The sequence below is a fragment of the Hydractinia symbiolongicarpus genome, chromosome 4 (assembly GCF_029227915.1).
Source record: "Hydractinia symbiolongicarpus strain clone_291-10 chromosome 4, HSymV2.1, whole genome shotgun sequence".
Taxonomy (NCBI): Eukaryota; Metazoa; Cnidaria; class Hydrozoa; order Anthoathecata; family Hydractiniidae; genus Hydractinia; species Hydractinia symbiolongicarpus.
The window spans coordinates 4,610,391-4,631,719 of record NC_079878.1 but is presented as its reverse complement, the minus strand read 5'-3'; the positions used below and the strand labels follow the sequence as shown (position 1 = coordinate 4,631,719).

Here is a 21,329-nt window from a genome sequence, read left to right as displayed (position 1 = left end):
AATCGTGCAAGCACAGCAATCGTTAAACTAGACAACCGCCGAAGATATTAACCCTATTCTCATGCTGAACGCCAATCAGGAAGGATAGATTTACACTTTTAAAGTCTCTGGAAAGACTAGGCTAAGGTCTGAACCCATACTGCACTGAAAACGAACGCTCTACCACTAGGCTACCGATGATTTCGATAAATAATCTGCTTCAAGCTAACAATAATAAAGCTCAACAATTTAATGCGAGTTAAAAACACGTACTTTTGAAACATGACAGACGTAACTTCGATAAAGCTGCACACAGAATCACCGCCTAACCACAGAATGACCTTTCGCTTCTCGAAAATTATGGTTGAATTAAGGGTTTAAAAATCATAGAATCATAAACTTAAACGATCTACCAAGCGCACACGATGTGTAGAACATTCTTTCAAACAAAAGTAAAACCGCCGAACTTCTATAGCCTACATGCAAAAATTCTAGACTCAGTGTGATACAAATAACATACATTCTAATACTTAACTAATTCACCAATGAATGCACAGAAACGTACATTTAAATCTAATCAACCAATCGAAAATAGATAGGAATTTTTTTTAACATTTTAAGCCATACACGGGAGACTATCAGGAATTCAAAATATTCGCATTTAAAGATGACTGAAAATTGATAATGTTGTATTTAACTCAAACAACAATAGCAAAATGTTTTTCACTAGATTACGCCAAGGAAATACTTGTTTCACTTGACTTTAAAAAAATGAAAAAAGTTGAAGACGTTTACAAATTTTTTATTGTGAATGGTTCACTGCTTATCCCGTCTAATAGTGAAAAGGAAAGTGTCTTCCGATTACAATATACCATTTAATTGAAGCATATTTCGCTACGTTCTTTGATTAGATTCAAATTGCTTAACTGGTGCAAATGCACCTATATTTACGTAAACGCTAACTTAATCGTAAATGTATATCAATAACAAAGTGTAGGGATGAGTGATTTAAAGAAAATCATAATTCCATAACTTCAGCTCTTAATTCAGAATAAGAGTATGGAGACATTTGAAATGTCCATCTGAAATCACCATTGGATTCTTTTAAAAAACATTTATATTGTATTCTGAAATTATAACAAATAAAACAATATAAATTACAAGGCATTTGGTTAAGTCATTAACAAATGTATGCCGGCTAGAACGATCGCTTAAATTATGGTTAATTTTCATGTCCACAACCGGGACACCTATTTAATCTTTATTTAATGCAATAAACAGAATCATTTTACCTTGCAACTGTGGTATGCTGATATTTAAGCGTTCAACTTAAGCTAACAATCTTGTAAAGCGCTTCTAAAAATTCACCATCAAAACGCACATGGCATCTTCCTGCATAACATTTAATGAAAAAAGGAGATTTTTGAATGTATTTTCCTTAAAGTGTTATGATTAAAACTTAATGAACGAAATTAACAAGATAAGCGTGATACATTTAAGTCGCATTGCACATAATTCTTTGCTGACGTTTCTAATAATGGCAAAAACATAAGCCGAAATAAGCACGGTGAAATTGTATGGATCTTGTGTTGACACATTCAAGACATGCATAGTCAGCTATATAGTCATAAGTAAAGATAATTAACAATAAATACAACTTTTATTTCAACATTGTTCATTTTAATTACTTAGATGTTTGTTGTTCACTTATGAATTTTTTGTCATCTTATTGTGTGAGGATCGAACCACAAGCGGTATTACATTCTTGAAGACATCTATTAACGCATCAATGTTTTTCCGGTACAAAAATACTTATTACTCATTACAAAAAATTATAATGTTATTGCATTGTACATAACACTAAGTAAAATTAGATTAATTTCATTTATTTAGTTTTTTTATTTATTTATTCATTCATTTTTTTTATTTATGCTTTTATTTTGTCACTTACCTACAAATTCAATTAGTAAATGTTATATTGCAAATTCACCATAACCCGCATTCCAATGCACTAACATCTCCGAACTCTTCTAAACAGATGAAACATTAGGACATACACTTTTCATTTCTAAAAACGTAGCATTTCTGTGACATAAAAAAAAATTTTCTAAAGATTGTGTACTGTTTGTTTTTCCGAGTTAATATTGTTACATAATTCATCTATCTGCAAATCTTTGTTTTAACTTTATCAGTCTCATTTAAACTTCACATCAGAAAATTGCATCTTAATAATCATTTCGCCAATGACTTGAATGAGTTTTATCTGATTCTGCAAATTACGAAAAGAAACTCGTTTTGGCTAACGATATCGGATAACCTACCTGTTCATTCATTCGTTCAATTATTTATAGTAAGGTCAAAACATATTCAGTTGAATCTGTATGATCTTCTTAAAAAGTTTGATTAAAAAGTGCGTGTTCTTGAGCATAAACAAATTTCCAAAAGAAAAAGTATAGTGACAAGATTAAGTATATAAGTATAATCATGGAGGTATTTTGCAAAAACTACTCCGCCATTTTAAATGTTTAGGAGAACATAAATTTTGCTTAAACAGATGCTTCTTAACAACATTGAGAATGGAGGGAAAGGGGGGCATCTGATTTGTTTTATAATGTGTGCCCGCGATTGTAATTTAACGTTGTTTCTTTTAGTCATGCATTTTATATTTGTCCACTTTTAAACTATTACGTTTGTGCGTGAACGAAAAAATATTTCTATTCTCACCACTCGCTCGGTAGCCGAGGGTGGCCCCTCTAAACCCAATTAAAATATTCCGCAAAAAGCCACTTTCATATTAGCCTGGATGCAGGATTTTCCGTATGTTTCAACAGAAAGTCTACGAGCTTTGCTTTTCTGTTCAGTTTGCTTGCATGTTGTTTTAGAGAATAATACAATGAAATAATGGTGCATTCGACGCTTTTTGTCGTGAGCATCAAATTTTCTTTAGGCTAGTTTCCAGACCTTATTCAAACTACCAAATTCATTGTATATATTTTCATCACATAGCACGATAAAGCCTGCCTTCCGTTTTAAATGGCGATGCTCCGACGCTTAAACACCGCAACGACGTGTAAATAACTATATTGGACAAGGTAATATGGAATTAACAATCAATGTGACTTACAAATCTGAGAACTTTTAATAGATGCTAAATGCTGGATATATGCAACCTTGTCTCCAGGTATCGTTTGCACACGTCCAAATAACATAGACGTAGAAAACCCCTGGGGACGAGTTTGTATGCATAATTATGAGATGCAGAAGGTTCTTATTACTTCTGCTTGCTATCTCTTATGACTAAATGAGACTATAGATCTTAACATGTATGATGTTGATAAGATAAATAAGAAATATATGACATGACGTAGAAAGGTTCGGCAATTTATAACTGATACAACAAACTTAATTATTTAAGTACGGCGAATGCAAATGACGTCTTACTACAAAACTCACTTTTTATATCATGAATAATATTTATGAAAGATTTTTATTTAGAAATATATGTAGAATAATTAGTCTAAAGATCGACATATTACCTAAATGTAATGTCTTAACCATATTCGGTCCGAGGGGTTTCAAGAGCGAATTTTTACATTCTTTTTGAATTTTCTGACAGCTAAATGAATATTATTTAACATATTTTCCTGTTTTTATATGGATAGATGAAAAATTGCCAAAAAATGCCCAAATATCCGTTTTTTCCGATTTTTTGGTAAAGTCCAAAAAAATCGGGAAATCGGATATCGTGTCCAAAAGATACAATTCTTCATGATGAAACAAAGTTGTGTTGTAAGTTTCAACTTCTAAGGATAATCCTAAAAATAGTTATTATATTTTACTCATTTTAAGGGTTTCATAGAAATTTTTAGGAGTAGTTTCAAATAATAGCCAATATTTAAGCCTCTGAAAGGTATGGGACCAAAGAATTTGGCGTGCATGTGTTCAGTAGATAATTATTGAAACTCAGTAAGTATCGTAGCTATGAAACATAGTATTAAGAAGTTATTAAAAAAAACGTCAGGGGGGCGGGGCGGAATCCGCCACCCCTGCACCGATTAGGGTTAACCCTTTTAAGGTGTTGATTTGAGGTATTTGAAAAACAAAGGGGCGTTTTATTGAATACTCACAGTAAAAACTTATCCAGCTTTAAAAGTTAACTGATGCAGTGGATCTTGGAACAACAAAAATATTTAAACAAAGCCACAAAAGCCTTTAACTGGTGACAACATCTAGCTATAGCATATTTACTGGATTAAAAGCCAGATTAATCAAGCCACAGTTCTTTCTTCAACGTCTAAATTGAATGAATATGTATTCATTTCTCTAAATCCTCTTCTTTTAAAAGAACTAAAATTCTTCACTATTATTCGTCTGGAGCAATTCAATAAGGTACGTCACTTTTGCCATCCTACTTATAAAAAATTCATACTCTGTCAAAAAGCAAATACATAATTCTTTTTTGCTTCTCTGTGTTCTTATTGTTTTAAATTTGTATAGAATCTCCTCGCTTCATCTTTTTACCTTTCATGCCTAAACAAAACTTGCATAGAAAAACGATACACCTTCTTTTGCAGACATTATATTACCAAACATTATATGCTGTTGCGTTGGTGGCAGAGCTGTTATGTAGCTAACATATCCTACATAGAATTCCAAGGTGCTTTTTATGAGATCAATTTTGACACTTGATCACTTTGAATTAATGTGAAATAGAACCTAGGGAAAAGCAGAATGCTTGTAATGTTTAAATATCCAATTCTAACGTTAAATTATGTTAAATAAAAAAAAGAGCTTTTTGTAAAGAAAGGCATAATTGTGGCAGATTTAAAAGAAATGAAATACAATTAAAAAGATCGATTTGTAATACTACGTATCTCTGTTTTAAAGACATAAATGTATTAACAAGTAGTTCCAGATGCTTCCTTTTCCGCACTCCTGAAATCATTGATTATTGTATCACTAAACAGAGTTATTTTAGTGACGCGATAAGGACAGACTAACATTGTTCAGACACAGCTAAGAATAGTTATAAAAACATTTATATATGTTTAGTTTACATTTAGAAAACTGTAGTTATTTTTCCTTATCTTTTTTTAAAAGAACATTTTAAATGAATATGAAGTGAGAAAGAGGATAAATTAATTTCTTACATGATCAGATATTTTTGTTTTAGATATTCAGCTAGGGTTGCATGGAGCAAACAATGAAATCATAAGGATATGGTTTGGAAAAAAAGATTTTTTATGTCAAATAACAAAGGGATGATATTAATTCTCTTGACAGGAATTTAACGACACTTATGAATATTTTATCAAGAACTTTTCTGTGATTTCTTTTTACTAGGTTAAATTCTCTCAGAATGCATTGTAATAATCACGGAGTTTTTACTGATATTTCGTCTTTAGATTTGATTTCTGAAAACTCCATTTTGAATCGCCAACCTGTATGCTTTAGAATTAGTAGCTGCGATGCTTCAAACATCGTGATAAAACGTTATCAGGAATATTTTTTTATATTGTTTGTTTTTCCAATTGCTCTTTATATGTTTTAATACTTTATCTAGCTTTTAGATTCATATTGTTTAAACATCCAATTCTTTTATTTCATTGAGATACTTATCACCTACTATATATTGCATCATAGCTAAAACTATAATAGAAGCTACCTCTTAGCATGTTTAGTTGCTTTCCTAATAAGTATAGATCTGAATTTATCCTCAGCTACGATTGAGCTACGTCAAATTAAGCATTTTGGTTTGGTATGCTCAATAATTTTTACATCGAGCGAAAGAGGAACTTCGGAAAGAGAAGAGAAAAAGAGAAAAAAATAATATTGTAAGAATGGTCAGCGAAATAATACTTGTAAATTGAATTAGTTATATTTGTAATAGCGACATTTCAACACTTGTCTCGCCAAACAATTACAACAGATTTGAATTTCATATTTGACACTATTTTAAGATTGCTCTGAGCGTAACAAGAGAACATCTGTTTTCAACTGTAGTATATTCAGATACACATAGTTATGCAATATTTTTTAAAATAAAACTGAAAAAAGAAATTTACGAAAATTATGGACAGAACGGACGAGAAATTAACCTTCTCTTTCAAAACCGACATCAAAAGGTAGCGACAAATTTTTAAGCTCAGGCATATCTTACCTTTCACAGAGGGTGTGAAAGTGATGCCTTTTCCATTCAACTTAATTAATTAATCAACCAATCGGATTAAAGCGCACGTCAAGTTCGGTGTTCATTGAAGAAAAAATCTTTACATAAATGACGAACGAAATATATCTAATTGTCATTAAAACCTATTAATCGGTATTAAATGGATAATCCATTTTTTTTTCATTGCGACCTTGTTTATGAAAGGGTACATCCGAATAGCATTATAAAGCTTAAACAAAGTAAATCATATGGTAGAATACAGCCCAGAACTTTTTTTTAATTCAAGTAAACGACAAATGATAATGTTCTGGTGGGTGGTATTGGCATTAAAATTATCGTTACGTGAGATAAACTTCTCATGCCCATATATCCAATACCATTCATTACTAAGTAAAACGTGACATTGTCATAACAAAAAAATATTAATAATATGCACGTAATCAACTACAGTTTCCTTCTTGCGTCATGACTTTATACTTTTTTTCCATTTCTATTCTATTATTGACATCTTTTCTGAAGATACGTCTGCTTTTTAAACCTTGTTTTACCCTTCCTAGTTAGCGTTATGGGATTTTAGGGTTTTAATAATAAAAAGTATTGAAGTATCGTTTATGTATTTCGTCTACTTTTCTACACAGTTTTTTATTTATTTTTGTAGCTAATTCCTTTTTTAGCTCAAACTTTTAATATGTAGATATAGTTATCATAAGTCGCGAGAGTGTGACAGCAAATAAAGCTTCGTAAAGAGCTTCTGAAGTCTGGGAAGTTGATTTTATATTAAATATGTTTTTCCGATTTGACAATTTCGCATTTGTTGGTTAGGTTTGAAAGATAAGTTTGATATCAGAATTACAAAAAGTTGGTATACAAACTTTAGACAAAAGTACACAGCGATATCTACCTTGTTTCATGAAGTTTATGTATAAATTAACAGGTATCACCACAAACTCACATTATTTTTGTATTCTATTAAGTTTTCTACGTTTTTTGTTTCTTGAAACTTCGCAAATTAAATACACGTTAATAAAATTCCATGCCGCTAATGATTTCATTGTATTAGTTAGTTCAAGCGACATGCACATAACTATGGATACAAACTTACCGCGCACAAACAAGCATTTTCTTCATGTGAAGCACTTGATTTGATAATATAACACGTTTTTCGTTAAATCTTTGCACTGTAAGTAAGTCTATGATCTTCTTCCGACGTTTTTACAAATAACAAAATGTCTGGCCCAGTCCTTTGACGATTTAGGCTTGCAGAACTCAAATACGATCCCGGGTATAACTTTAAGTTAACCGAAAAATTGTTTAGGGACATAACTATTCTTTAAAAGCTTCCTGTTCAAACTTCATGTTCTCATACTACAAGATTGTGTTATGAAGTAAAGTTTTTCTAGTATATATAGTGTTGTAATTGTATACTATAAAACCTTACCTCGTGTCATCTTTCCCAATCTTACACCGGTCACCAACAGCGTGTATTTTAATATTCTCGACAAAATAAGACAATTCTATACTCTTTATTGTTTTATATAGTCAATTAAAAGACATTCCATATTTTTTGTTAGTTAAGCTAAGATTAACCAAAGAATTAACGAAAAGATGATCACAGATTTAAAATTGAAAACAAACTTTTTTTAATCGTTATGCTCAGATTTAAGTTAGAGATACAAATAAAATGTGATTCTTGAAAAAATATTCCTAAACTTTATAGAATAATTTTCCAGTTTATCTGCTCTTAAGGTAGAAAATTATCCGCCTTACAAAATATTTTCCCATATTTTTACTCTGTTTTGTTTATTAATATATTATTAATGTTTTTCTTTATTTTAAAGTCAAAACATGTTGTTGATTAATTTGAAATGAATTCTTAACCTGCGGTGACGACGTGACTTTGCTCCATGTTTACAACAAGCTGTTTCAGATTGACTCATTTCTTCATTCAAAGTTTAACTATCTAAAGTTGTCGGCCTACCTTTTCTTCCAGAATGGGTACATCACTATCTTTTATTTAAAACCAAATCTTTGCGAAAAAGGATTCTAATCAGACATTTATCCTAAGTAATTGACGTACTTGCTTGTCATCAATGTCAACAATGGCTGTATATTTATAGCTAACAAGATCCATTTAAGACTTACATCTATAAGAAAGTAAAACTTTAAATTTAAAAAAAATAGTTGGAGTAAAATAAGTAAAATAAAGCGCTTAAACTTCTGTTGACACGCCTAAAAACCAATAACCAATAGCCAGCCAGCTGGTGAGTAACAATGTGACCAAACACTTTTGAATTTAAAGGTAAAAGTTGATAAACTTCTTTTTGTGATAGCTTTTATACTCTATAAATTTGGAACGTAGCCCATAGTTTAACCAACTTCTTAATTTTTTAAAAAAGTAGGTGTAATTTATGAAAATATCATTTTTCTTACTGATTTTCCCAAGAACAAACGTGTAGCTCATATCAACCTAATTTAACAAACAAACTTTATATAGCATTTAAACTGCCTTACTCTAAATTCCACAAAGTAAACTTTTCTTTGACCCCAATGTTTATCACTTTAGGCCTAATCTGATTAGGATATAATTCTACACTTTATTTTACAGCCTAAGCCCTGTACCAATCGAATTAACTTAATCTTATCAAATATTTTTAAAGAACGTGTTTTTTCTATTTTACGAGAATCACACACGGAGTGATTTTGTCCTCCCTACATGCTATTAATGAACCCATTGTCAACATGTCTACATGATTACAATAGGATGGTGATGAACAGAGCGTCTGCAAATCCAAACTGAATTAAGAACGATTATTCAAAAAGATATATATACATAGTTTGTCTTTTCATTGTCATGCTATGTTGCATTAACGCTCTTACTTTATTTAAAATGGTTGCTTAATCGCGAATATGTGCTACAAATCTCAAAAAGAAATGGACTATGGTTTTTTCACGGGTTAACGATCTCTTATACAAGTAGCTACATATATTCTGTTCAAATTGGCCCGCCAATCCGTTACTTTGTCTTTAAAACGCGCAGAACATGTGGGACGGGAAATTCGCGCGGATTTTTTTTTCTAACATTATTACTATTTATATATCTTTGTATCCTGATATACTATGTTATGTTTCTGTACGTTTAGAACTCACAACTACATTCTATGCTATCAAAAATCTTGATCTTCCATTATTATGCGTAATTGTTGTGTAACAGTCGCATTGAACAGCAAAATTCTTTCTCTGCAACATTTGTTGTGTACATTTGTTGCGTGGCTTTGTTGTACAACATGTGTTTTCAATAAGTGGTAGCAGTAAGTGTTATACGACTGTTGTACGACTGTTGTGCGATTGTTTTACCACTGTGTACGCCTGTTGTGCGACTGTTGTACGACTGTTGTACGACTGTTGTACGACTGTTGTAGAAACAGAAAAAATTCTTACTTTGAAAAATTTGTTGTGCAACATCTCTCGGGTTGTTTTGTTTTAGGAAATGTGTTTCCAAAACAGTCGTAACAACAATTATTGTAGTTGATCAAACACTATGTTAACGGAACTTGATGCTACACAAGTTATCCTAGGTAGACACGAAACCACCTTCACCTGGTTCTTTTAAGATACATTGAACAACGAGGAAACCTTTTGAACATATTTTTTAATTACAATTTTTTGTTGTTCTTTCGAATTAACATCGCGGAAAATATAGATGAAAAAAAGAGGTTTTTTTGCAAGTCAACGAAAGGTCATAAGTATATCTTTAAAAAAATGTATATTTAATGTAATATATATAGAGTTTGTCTTTATTAAATAAAAGTGCAAAAAGACTCTTTCTTTCTTATTTTTCTTTATTATTTTTCTTTATTTCCACTTACTAAAGGTTTGTTGCAAAATATTTTAAAGTCTGTTCAGAAATTCTCCTAAGTGAAACAAGTCTCTCGACCAATGTTAATAAAAAAAATAAATAAATAAAAATAAAAATAATATATTAAAAAAGAAGCAGATAATAAAAACAGAAATATTTAAATCTATAAAAGTCAAAGAAATTTATGTACGTTATATTGCGCGGCGAAAATGTAAGTGATAACAAATTAACGTGAACGACGAAGGTTGTTTTACAAGTATGTTCTAAGTAACAGAGGATGTTAAATTTGGAGCAGAGGTAAAAACAGTGACGTAATCAATGATAGACGCTCTAACTACATTGTTTCATAATGCCAAATGTAAAATGCAACTAGACATTATTCTGTTGCTGATGTAAAGCATTATAAAATGTGATTTCATTTTGTTTTTTGTTTTTTTTCTTTTCTTTTTTCTCTTGTAATAAAAATTAATCGTTGTTTTTGGCAAAATTAGGTTCCTACGAAGCTAAAATCTTTGGCAAAACTTTAGCGCAAACTCACTGTATTTTAACAATCCTGGCGCCACTTTTGTAGCATACGTAAACCAGGTAGAAACCACATTTCATCATAATGATGACGTTAAGCGAAACAAATATGTGAGAAGCTTTTGGAATAAATTTTTTATACTCTGAAAATATTACAAATGGTTTAAGTACCAACATCGTTTTAAGATGACAACTAACCAAAGTATAAAGTGCTCTGTAAAAATTGATAAGTCCAGAATAATTTTGCTATATATTGAGACCGCGGGTTGTCTTAAGCAGTTCTTATTAAACGCGGGAAATCTAAAGTTTGGGTCAATTCAGATTACAAATGGTGTGATGTGTTTGGTATATCCCGTGCCAATTAACCTGAAGAGATCCAGCGTTCTCCAGCTCCTTACCCCCTCCTCCACAACTTTGATACGCTTTTCCACATGGAATTTAAATTGACTAGTTGCTTCGAGGTGCCTAGTTTGTGAGTCAAATCTCAATCTCAGTAATATTAGTACAGATCTTTCGAAAAATACTAGCTACTCCGAAAGTCTAAAAAAATATCGTGTGTTTTTATTTTTAGCTTAAATATTTTGGATGAAGTTTAGAATGGCCCGATTTTGGCGGACAGACAACGAATTTTGTACTTGCTAAGCTGACCTTGCGTTCTGTATTTTCTTGTTTTTTGCCAATAAAACATACAGTGCGTGATGTTAAAATCCAAAATATCAAATGAAAGATGGATTGAATTGCGGGCAAAAACAGAAGGAAATTAAAAGAAAGTTTATCATGAACGTGTTATAAATATTTTAAATTAATTGAAAAGTTTTGGTGAATAAAAGTTGTTAAGAAAACTACGTTGCAATGACTCCAATACCAAAAACTTGTTTGTTCATATACTTTTGAGATAGTTTGCTTGTTCTTTCTTTCAGCCAGAAATGGTAAGGGCTACAGAAGATACTAAAAGTGTAATTATGAGAAAAAACAAGAAATTACTCACAAGTTTGAAAGAGCACTTCTGTTCGTTGTATGAGACAAAGTTATCTCTTTATCTATCGTGAACAGGTTTCTCCGTATAGTTTTTTTCAAATATTTAACCAGAGCTAGAAATATGATGAATTATTTAACGCTAACAATTACAGTGCCATTAGGCTTTGCTACGAAATAAAATGTATTTCTCTTTTTGCACCTGCTTCCATGATTTCCTAAACTTCTTTTTCTCTTTATTTTTATTTTCCCTGTTAAAACTTTATTTCGTTCTGTTTTATCTTTTGTCAAGAGAAAGACTGGAGTGTAAAAGTTGGTTGATCCATTGCATGTAATGTACGAATTGATTTTTATCTCGCCGCTCAATGTGGAAAAAAAAGATTTTTTTTAATAATATATACTGATTAAAATTTTTATTTTATTTTTTCACTTAAACTAGAATAGTTCACCTCACGCTAAGAACTCCTTTACAGTCTTCAACCAATTTTTATTTCCGATATTAAACAAAAAAAAGGTATTTAATAGTGACCGGGTATGTAGCACTTATGAAGCCACGTTATTTTTGACATAGTGGCTAGCTAAGCAACGCAAACCTTCCGATATTCCGGTTAGTCTATGAGATTTTAGGAGAAAAAAACAGAAATTGGTAATTGCTAGACGTTAATAAAAGAGATCGTAGGAAAATCAGTAAAATCCAATAGATTATTCAAATTTTGTTTGTTGATTTTTATGTGGACAAACGCCATGACAAAGGTTTTTAAAAAATTTTAATTGTGAACATTTCAGGCTGCCATGTTATAAAACAGATGCTACAAGAACACCAAGCAACTTTACACGTTACTTTTTATTACAAACATGAGCAAGCGGGCGTACTAGTAAATTTTTGAAAATTTTACTAGAAAATAAATTTCTTAATTCTGACGGGGTCTATAAGAGCTTTCCTCCTAGATAAAATATATATTTAATCAAAAATATGATTTTAACAGAACAAAGAGACCTTCATCAACATGTATACAAGTAAAGATGAAATGCATTATCATCTGATCTTTCGATTTGTCAGGATAACCTACCATATTCATCAAATTTCTTGTTTTAGCAGGTAATAAAAACTGAATGCTTTTGTAATTAATTGATTACATTTTTCCAACTAGTAAAACTTCTTAATTATTGGAAGGCGACTAGTCAGTTTCTTATAAAGTGGTTTCTTATGTAAAAAAGGAATATTATATTCATGTAGTAAAGGTTGTTGCATGCTTCAATTTTAGCAGCTAATAAAATCTGCATACGAAAAAGACCTTTTCTAAAGCTACATGTTTGTATATATTTTAAAAAATTTACCAACGCTGTTTTTATGATTATAATTCTATAATATATAATATTTCAACCTGCGAAAAAACATTAATAATGTACAAATGTGGTAGGAAAGACGGTCTATAATTAATGTCGTGAATGTTATATATGGCTCGTGACATTTGCTATGAAAATAAAATAAAAATATTTAAAACAAAGAACGAAACAAAAAGGAGGAGTCTAAACTAAGCACATACAGTTTTTTTGCAAGAAAACTGAACATTTAAACACTATTTTTTGGATCATATATTGTGATCCTATATTTAAGCGTCGGTGAAAAAAATCACTGCATATCTTAACTAGACATCAAGATTTATTATCTTTTCATAGAAGTTAAGGTTGTGTTGAAGAGAGGAGAGGGTAGGAGGTGGGGTGGATATAACCCTTTCATTTCTTGTTATCCGCAAACTGCGGTTAGCCTTGGTTTAAAAATGTGTGTTGCGAGTAAAACACGAACTCTAACCGATACTAATTGTACTTATCGCTATGTTTTTATGTCACATATGATGAAATCATAAAAAATTGATCAAAAAAACACTGGATTGTTAACTATAAGTTAGAACCTTTTAAAAAGAACCTTACTTCCTAGATCGATGTGTCTCTTTCTTCGCAGTATGTTTCATTTTTCTTAAAAATTCTTCTTTAATTAACTTTTCGGAATAAATTTAACGGCATAAAAAATTATCATATTCAAATCGAACAACAATAGCAAAAGTGTATTTCTTTTTTTTAGTCTCAATGTGAATGCAATATGTTTCATCTCTCCTGTTCAAAAAAATTATCATTATTAATTTATATAAAGGATGAGAGATGTAGCATAATTATGTCTCCGATGAAAACGAGGCTAGTGGTGAAATTAACATGTGAATGCGTCTTAAACATACGAGTTGGAACATTTCCCTTATGGGTGGATAGACATTAGATATTCAATTAAAATATTTTTAAATAAAATAGAAAAAAAGAAAAAATTCAAATAAATAAAATATTTAATAAATATATCAAAGATTATTGAATGCAATCAAATTAATTTTATTTTACCTTTTAAAGCTATGAAGAAGACCGACAAACTGGTCACTATAAATAGTCACAAACTTTCAAAACAACAACAATAAACGCGTAGGAGATTTTTAAAGAAAAAATCGTTTTTGGTTTTGATAATAAATCTAAATACATTTTCTTTTTCAGTCACCAATTCCGCTTCTTGAAAAAAAACGAAAAAGAATTTGCATACAAATATAGTTTTTTATAGGACCTCCCTCGCAGAGTCCTCGTTGATAGCAGTAACATAAGGAACTGAAGAGACTATCCTGGCTCAATGATATGAAAAATAATTGTTTTAAATTATTTCTTTTGATTTATGGCTTATAGAACTTTATCAGTTTTTGCTTATTTAGAAAACTTTCTAAAAAGATAATGTCAAATACATATTCTGTTATTACTTTTGGAATTTTATAAGTGAAAGACATTACCCCAAAACCGTGGTACAACTCGCTTGTTCTTTTGATGGCGTTTTAAGCTAGGAGAATAAGTGAGCGCAAAAAAGCACACAAAATAAAATATAGGCCAATCGAATTAAACATTTTTTTCTCCTGCAAACTTTTTTTTTAGCTACGAAAGTATTTGTCAAACATGTTTCTTAAACATTATTCATCTTTTATAGCTTTCGTATCTACTGCAAAGATGCTTCGATAATTAATAACTTAGCAAAATATCTACATTATTGTTAAAATAAAAAAAATATGTTGAATTATTAGTAATAATACCATATCCATACCCTCTTCTATTTTGCTCTCGATTTTTTTTTGAAGTATAGCTTTATGTATAACCCCTCAATTACTTTTGTTTAAACATATAAGGTCCTATATATTTATAATTTATATTTCAACTTTCTATATCTTTGTATTAAGTTATAGTGGATATAAATTATGCATTTTATGTTCACAGATTGTGAAACTATTTATTTGGAAGTTCGAGACTGTAACTTGTGTAAATAAATCCAAAAAAAATTTGTTTTTTAAAAACCTATATTCAGTTCTAATTCTACACACTCCTACACAAGAATATTAAAATCGTAACCAGGCTAGTCATTATTCTTATTTCGATGTTCTAAACAATTAAATCTATTATTTCTAACCTGAAATCCTAGCCTAGCATTTCCATATAGCATATTCGTATAAAAGAAAAAGCGTGTGATGAAATAATGGAAGCCTAGTCGCGTTTTCAAAGATGTCTTTTTTGTGGTTTACGTATGACTTGGAATTTGAGGATGCGATGTAATAAATAATCTACATTCCCTAATTCATGCAATATCGCATCTGAACGCGTTACAAATGTGTTTTGATGTCGGTTTTGTGAAAACGCCCTCCGTTTATCACATAAGTCAAAGCCATTTCCATTTGACTATTTTTTTTGCTCCGTGCTATTGTGAAACATGACTGACGGAACAGAAGACATTCTTTGCGTCAAAATTTTTACATTACATGATATTTATATGACGCAGACATCAACACCAGTGCAAGATTCGTAAAATAAGGGTGACTGTGTCGTCTCATACTCCTGTCTAAACAAACACCTCTAAAAAAGGTTAATGCTTTACATTTCCGCACTAATTCGTGTTTAAGATCACTTACGTATACTTTTACGTCTACAAAAAACAATGTATATGTGGATTATTAACGGACTATTTTTATGCATATTTCTATTTACTCAACCATCCTCGTCCCCAGGGATTTTTGCCTATGTCAAAGCTGTTTGCGCTTACCTGACAGTTAAACAAGACCCTGGTACAGGCTGCTTTTCATAACCACTATTTTGATTACTATAAACAATTAATTCGTTTGACTCGCTGTTACAGCTCCGCGGCTAGTAAAAGCAATTTGATTGAGTCCTCGTTCCTAACTTGAACATGGCGAGGACGATTGATCTTGGTTGTTTATGTTTTTCAATGCTTGAATTTAGAAAGTTTTATTTCAAACCAAGTTATTATTTGTTCACCCTGGAACTGATTAAATGTTTTAAAAAGCATTATTTATCAACAAAATGTGGTAGCGTGTGATTAGCTAAAACTGATTTCGTTGGGATATATATACTGATACAAGACAACCTAGCTCAATTTAGCTGGCCAGCTTTTATATTACACTAGTGTAGTGCACCTCTTTGGGAAAAACACTGGGATTGTGGCATTGGTTATATATTCAATAAGGAAACAAAACCAAAGCCAGCTTAGACAGCTAGCCAGCTAGCTAGCTAAGTATAAAATATGTTTTCTATGTCTTATAAATGTTAGCTACATAATTTTTTATAAGTAACCCAGTTAATTATATTACGTTTAAAATTGGGTCAAAACTAGCATATTGCTTATCAATCTCAGTCCTTATATGTACGCTATGCTACGTCCCCCTCCCTTCCTTCAGCTGGCGACTTTCTCGTTTGAACTATGACGAAAACTTTTTAGAAATATGTACTGCGTTGAAAAAGCAATATAATTAGCATGACAAATTCTCTACTGATGAACATGATCCCAAGGGTCAAGGTCTGGTTCACATTTCCCAAATTTTGTTGGCAAAATAATAGTGTGAGGTACTAGAAACAAGCAGCTAAGAAAATTTTGACCAATAAAGGCCTTGTCAATTTAAATTCTGACTCAAGAGAGAGAGATTAATCTACTATCACTTAAGTATTTCGAATTTTGTCTATTTATTTCCATAGTACCAAAAACCTTTATGTACCAGATAATCAGGCAAACTAGTGCTCTAATATGAGAAAAAGATATAACGGGGCCATATATTTAGCACAAAAGATGACATTTTTGGTGCTTTTGTGTAAATCCAGAGGGAAGAAACAATTTCAAGATGTAGATGTAGATAAAAATATCTGTCATACATAAAAAATATCTGTTACATAGCAAACTAGTCTAGTCACATCAGTTGTTTAAAATTAGAAGATGCATTTAGCTGGTCTGACTAAAACTATACTTTTGAAAGAGCACTTGGTTTTTTTAAGTAGAAAATTGAATAAAAAGTAAGGCTTATTTGGGTCTATATACATGTTAGCAAGATATCTAGCTAGCTAGCTACATGTTTGACCTGCATTCATTTGAATAAAATGAATGAATTCTTAAAATAAATTAAAAATGAATTCTTAAAAAAAAACAAAGTTAAAGTTAAAAACGTTAAAGCCTGAAATGTAGTTCACAAAACCTAGAGCCTGTTCAGCTCTTTTTGTAATTGCTTAAGCAGATTCAAAAGCGCGAGCTGAACGTAATTATTCTGACATGCATAGACCAAAAAGACACGACGTATTTTACGCCTGGACACAAAATGCTGCTATGTGGAAACCGGCCTTTACTTACCTCATCCGTTACAAAAAAGTTAGTCAAAATTTATATTAGTCGCATACGCAAAATGTCATCTTCAAATTTAAAGGTCACCTCCCGCTAAAAATACTTAATTGCATATGAAAGAGCTCGAAAGGTTGTCTACGAATTTGAATATTTTTTTTGAAGTGGTTAATTGGTTCTTTAGAGTTTGGACTAAGAAGACTCACTAATTATGCATGATGTCTTAAGTATGCTCTGAAAGGGAGTTAATTTAACATTTTTGACAAGCCATATAGAGTTAAAATTGTTTTCTGGCCGTTCACTTTGACGTGTTTTGAACATTTTACATAAATTTTAATATTTAGTTACCATAATTATGCTCAATGCATACTCATGCCGTCTTAATTTTGCATAATTAGCGCAACTTTCAAGACAAATGTCTCGAGAACAGAAAAGGATTTTTAAAAAAATAACAAGAAGACATGCGTCTTTAACATCTGCGCTGCCAGAGAAATCAAATGGTCATACGTACGCAGACCGTTTTGCATTTAGGATGCACATTAATTTATGAACGAACGTAAATGGATCAAACCAGTCTCCGTGGCAAACCCGAAATGAAATACTGAAAATGATCGCGGGACGAAGAAGGATAAAGTAAGGCCGCCATAATCATCCCCTAACGGTCTTGTTGGGACGGAACCTGAACCACCACCGCTACACGTTTTTTTATAAGAAACCAGTCTATAAGAAACTTTAGGCTCAGAAAGTCAAAATTTTGAGAGGGCAGGCTGAGAAAATCTCCAACATTAAGAAAATTATACATGTAACAGAAAAAGGGAGGGCAACAGAATTAAAAAAAGTTTTTTATAAATTGGATGTTTGAACATGCATCTATTTATAACAAACTAATGTAATGTCAGAAATAAGAAACGAATGAATGAACTTCCATATGACACTGTGTGAACATAGCATATGTCGTTCATTAATCATAGCCCATACTATCAAAAAACATTGTAAATAAAATATTTTTTTAAGAAACCTTTCAGACTCAAATAAGGAAAACTAGGAAACATTCCAGACTCAAGATATTGAAATGTTAAGAAATTCCAGGTTCAACCACATGCTTAGGTTTCTTATAAAAAAAACCATGTAAGAAAATCGATCAAAGATGTGAAGTGCGTCTGGTCTAGAGGTAGGTTAAAAAACAAATACACTATTCCATAACGCCCCTGCCACCCTATCTTTGTGAACCGCAGAAAGGAACCATGAACAACGTTATACAATCAATTTTTTTTTTCGGCTTCAAAGGGTTGCTGTTCTATTTGATATATATCAGCAGACATCAAGAAAAGTAACAAGACTCAGTAAAACACATATAGGGGTTAATGCACAGGTAACTGTGGTCTGACTTAGAAAGCCTAGTGATGTGCCAAATAAGAACCACAGTGTCACACACTCACACACTATGTTAAACGGATTACGTGTAGACAAAAACCTTTCACAAAGTTTCCCCTACAGGTTATCCGTCAGGCTTTGATGTTCTGTTTAACCGGATCGTGTATTTCAGCCTTTAGTATATAGCGGCTACTAATGCTTATTATTAATTTCTGTTTACATTGTACAATCCAGAAGGCAACGAGTCAAAAAAAAACTACATAGCAATATCCATAGAAGCCATTTTCACGGACTAACCAAGAGTTATCGTTTTGTAAATCCATTGCGTCATTATTATTCCGGATTATTTATACAGGATATAACCACTTCAGTGTTGGAAACACTGTTACCAAGGTGGGTCCTGTGTTCGGAATGTATACATTAAGTATACACCAGAATTGCCTACCTAATTTTCCTCACATTGGCATGGGTTGACCCGTAACTGCGGTAAAGACACTTGACAATCATGCCCGCACTTTGGACCGAACCACAGACCTTGTGATTACGAAGGGATCACCATAACCATAAGGCCACGCGCTGTTAAAAATCTTGGTAGAACTACTCACTTGACGTCAAACACTTGACTAACGGAAGTGTTTATGTAATCTCTCGAAATACCGCGAAAGAACATTTTCATCCATAAATCGATGATTTATTTATTCTAATCGTTTAATATGATTTCAATAATAGATTATCTTACGTTTATATTGTAAGTAATGAGTATTGACCGTAAGGTCTTGTTGTAACCTGTGTGTGGGAATCGTCTACCGTTTATATAAATATGTTTTGAGTTGCCCGTTGTAGATTATAGGACGAAGATATATTTTGTTCTTAATGTGTTATTAACCTGCGGAAGCATTATTATTATTATTATTACTGAAATTATTTACAGAGGACAGCTTCTTCAGTTCCTATTGGTAATGCTATCAACATGGGTCCTGCGAAGGGGGTCCTAGCGTATTTAAGCTCCCATTTGAGGTACGAAAGTCGTGCAAGCACAGCAATCGCTTAACTAGACAACCGCCTAAGATATCAATCCTATTCTCATGCTGAACGCTAAGCAGAAAGGATAGATTCACACATTTATAGTCTCTGGCATGACTCAGCCGGGGTTTGAACCCAAGACCTCCTGCACTGGAAGCGAACGCTCTACCACATAGTTATTACTGCCAGTTCGTTGCATGTTGTGGTTTCGAACAATTTATTAAAGAGATTAAAGCAAATAACTACGTAAACCTTTATTTCTAGTATGTGGGTTTTGAGAAGATAAAGGCAAGCAGCGTGAGAAAGCGTTAAATACCATTTTATCTCTATATTATCCAACTGCTATTTTTACAACCTGGTCAAACACGCGAAGGTCAGACACTTTTCTTTCCCTCCTGCGTGGGTGGTATAAATGGTGAAAAGTTGTGAAGTGAATTTAGATCTGAAATGGGACATAAGGTTTCTATTTGTCTCTTTTTGTTTTGTAATTATTAATGGCATTTGATTACCTTAGAGGACAGTTTATAGGGAGCTTAGGGATGATAACTTGTAAGAAATAGGGTTGGGAGGTGAAAGGCTATTGTTTTAGAACAAAAATTAATTAAAGTTCAGTGTAATTACAGTGTTATGTCTACTTTTAATTTCAGAGCAGTCAGTGTCTGGATATATTGATAGTGTTGGGAATATTCGCAATAGTAATCCCAAAAATGGAGGCAAAAGAACACGTTTCTGGGAGTTCTATAACCATACAAACAACGAACAAAAACGAGCTGTGTGTTTCTCACTGCAAAAGAAAAAAATACATTCAAGAGTTAAGTAAGAATGAGCAAGGCGTTACCCTGAAGAAAGTTAAAATTCCAAAAAACGTTATTCTGCGACGAGACGTATCTATCATAGAAATCACATTAGATTTCAAGAAATCTTCTCTAGCATTGCGTTATAGTACAATTCGGGAAATCCTATTTACCAAACAAGAGTACAAACAAGTGCACAATAAGGCTACAAATCAAGCCTTGTCTGCCATCACGGAGCAGCACACTAATAAAGATGAGATTCCAATAACCTTTTTTGATAAAAATATGGACAAGATAGTTGAAGGAAATTCCTATAAAATAACGTATTGTTTCATAAGCGTTTACAACAGCGATGGTGTGTTGAAAACTACAGTACACACACAGAATGTGGAAACTGATGACAATGACTCCCAAAAAATAACGGGAAAAGCGTGTTTTGTTAATGCGAGCACATGTCAACCTACGTTCTTCTGTTCACATGGCAAAACCGTGGTTCCTGATGAAGATATTGACCATGGTATTTTATCATGCTGGCATTGTGGTACAATAAGTTGTAAAGAAGAGTCTACTGTTGCCAGGGATGATTCGTTTAGTTTCTTGGAAACGTCATCGAAGAAAAAGAGGGTACTAATTTCTCCTTTACCTTGCTAATAGACGCGTATGGCACAAAAGAAAATAACATAGAAGATTTGCCTATAGGCATGCTTAGGTGTTAAAACGTTGTTTTCCATAACGAAAGAGTGACATCTATTACTACAATCAAACTTGTTCCAGACACTGACATTGAAACCATCACTTAAACTGAATCTCACTAAAACTAGACAATTATAATAAAAATATTGTCATGTATCATGTTAAATTTCTTTGATGTTTTTGTTACATATTACATTCTTGGCCGGTACCAAGAATGTCTTATTTTGTGTGTAATTATAAAGATATATTTTTATT

The 21,329-nt window shown here is 31.9% G+C and overlaps 1 protein-coding gene across 2 annotated transcripts; it reads left to right on the top strand.

Moving 5' to 3' along the window:
- The first annotated feature begins 1,685 nt into the window (after window positions 1-1,685).
- Window positions 1,686-21,329, top strand: LOC130640854 (uncharacterized). Of its 2 annotated transcripts, none has more exons than XR_008982396.1 (2): window positions 1,686-1,779; window positions 9,633-9,954. XR_008982396.1 is itself a non-coding variant. In XM_057447431.1 (2 exons), the coding sequence occupies exon 2, from the start codon at window positions 20,295-20,297 to the stop codon at window positions 21,030-21,032; it is 738 nt and encodes a 245-aa protein (XP_057303414.1). In that variant the 5' UTR covers window positions 1,719-1,779; window positions 20,235-20,294; the 3' UTR covers window positions 21,033-21,329. The 2 variants fall into 2 exon arrangements, 1 of the variants encoding a protein (XP_057303414.1); XM_057447431.1 differs by lacking the exon at window positions 9,633-9,954 and adding an exon at window positions 20,235-21,329 and having other exon boundaries at window positions 1,719-1,779.

Excerpts from the sequence above, each read along its gene's own strand:
- LOC130640854 (XM_057447431.1), top strand. The coding sequence starts at position 20,295 with ATGGAGGCAAAAGAACACGTTTCTGGGAGTTCTATAACCATACAAACA.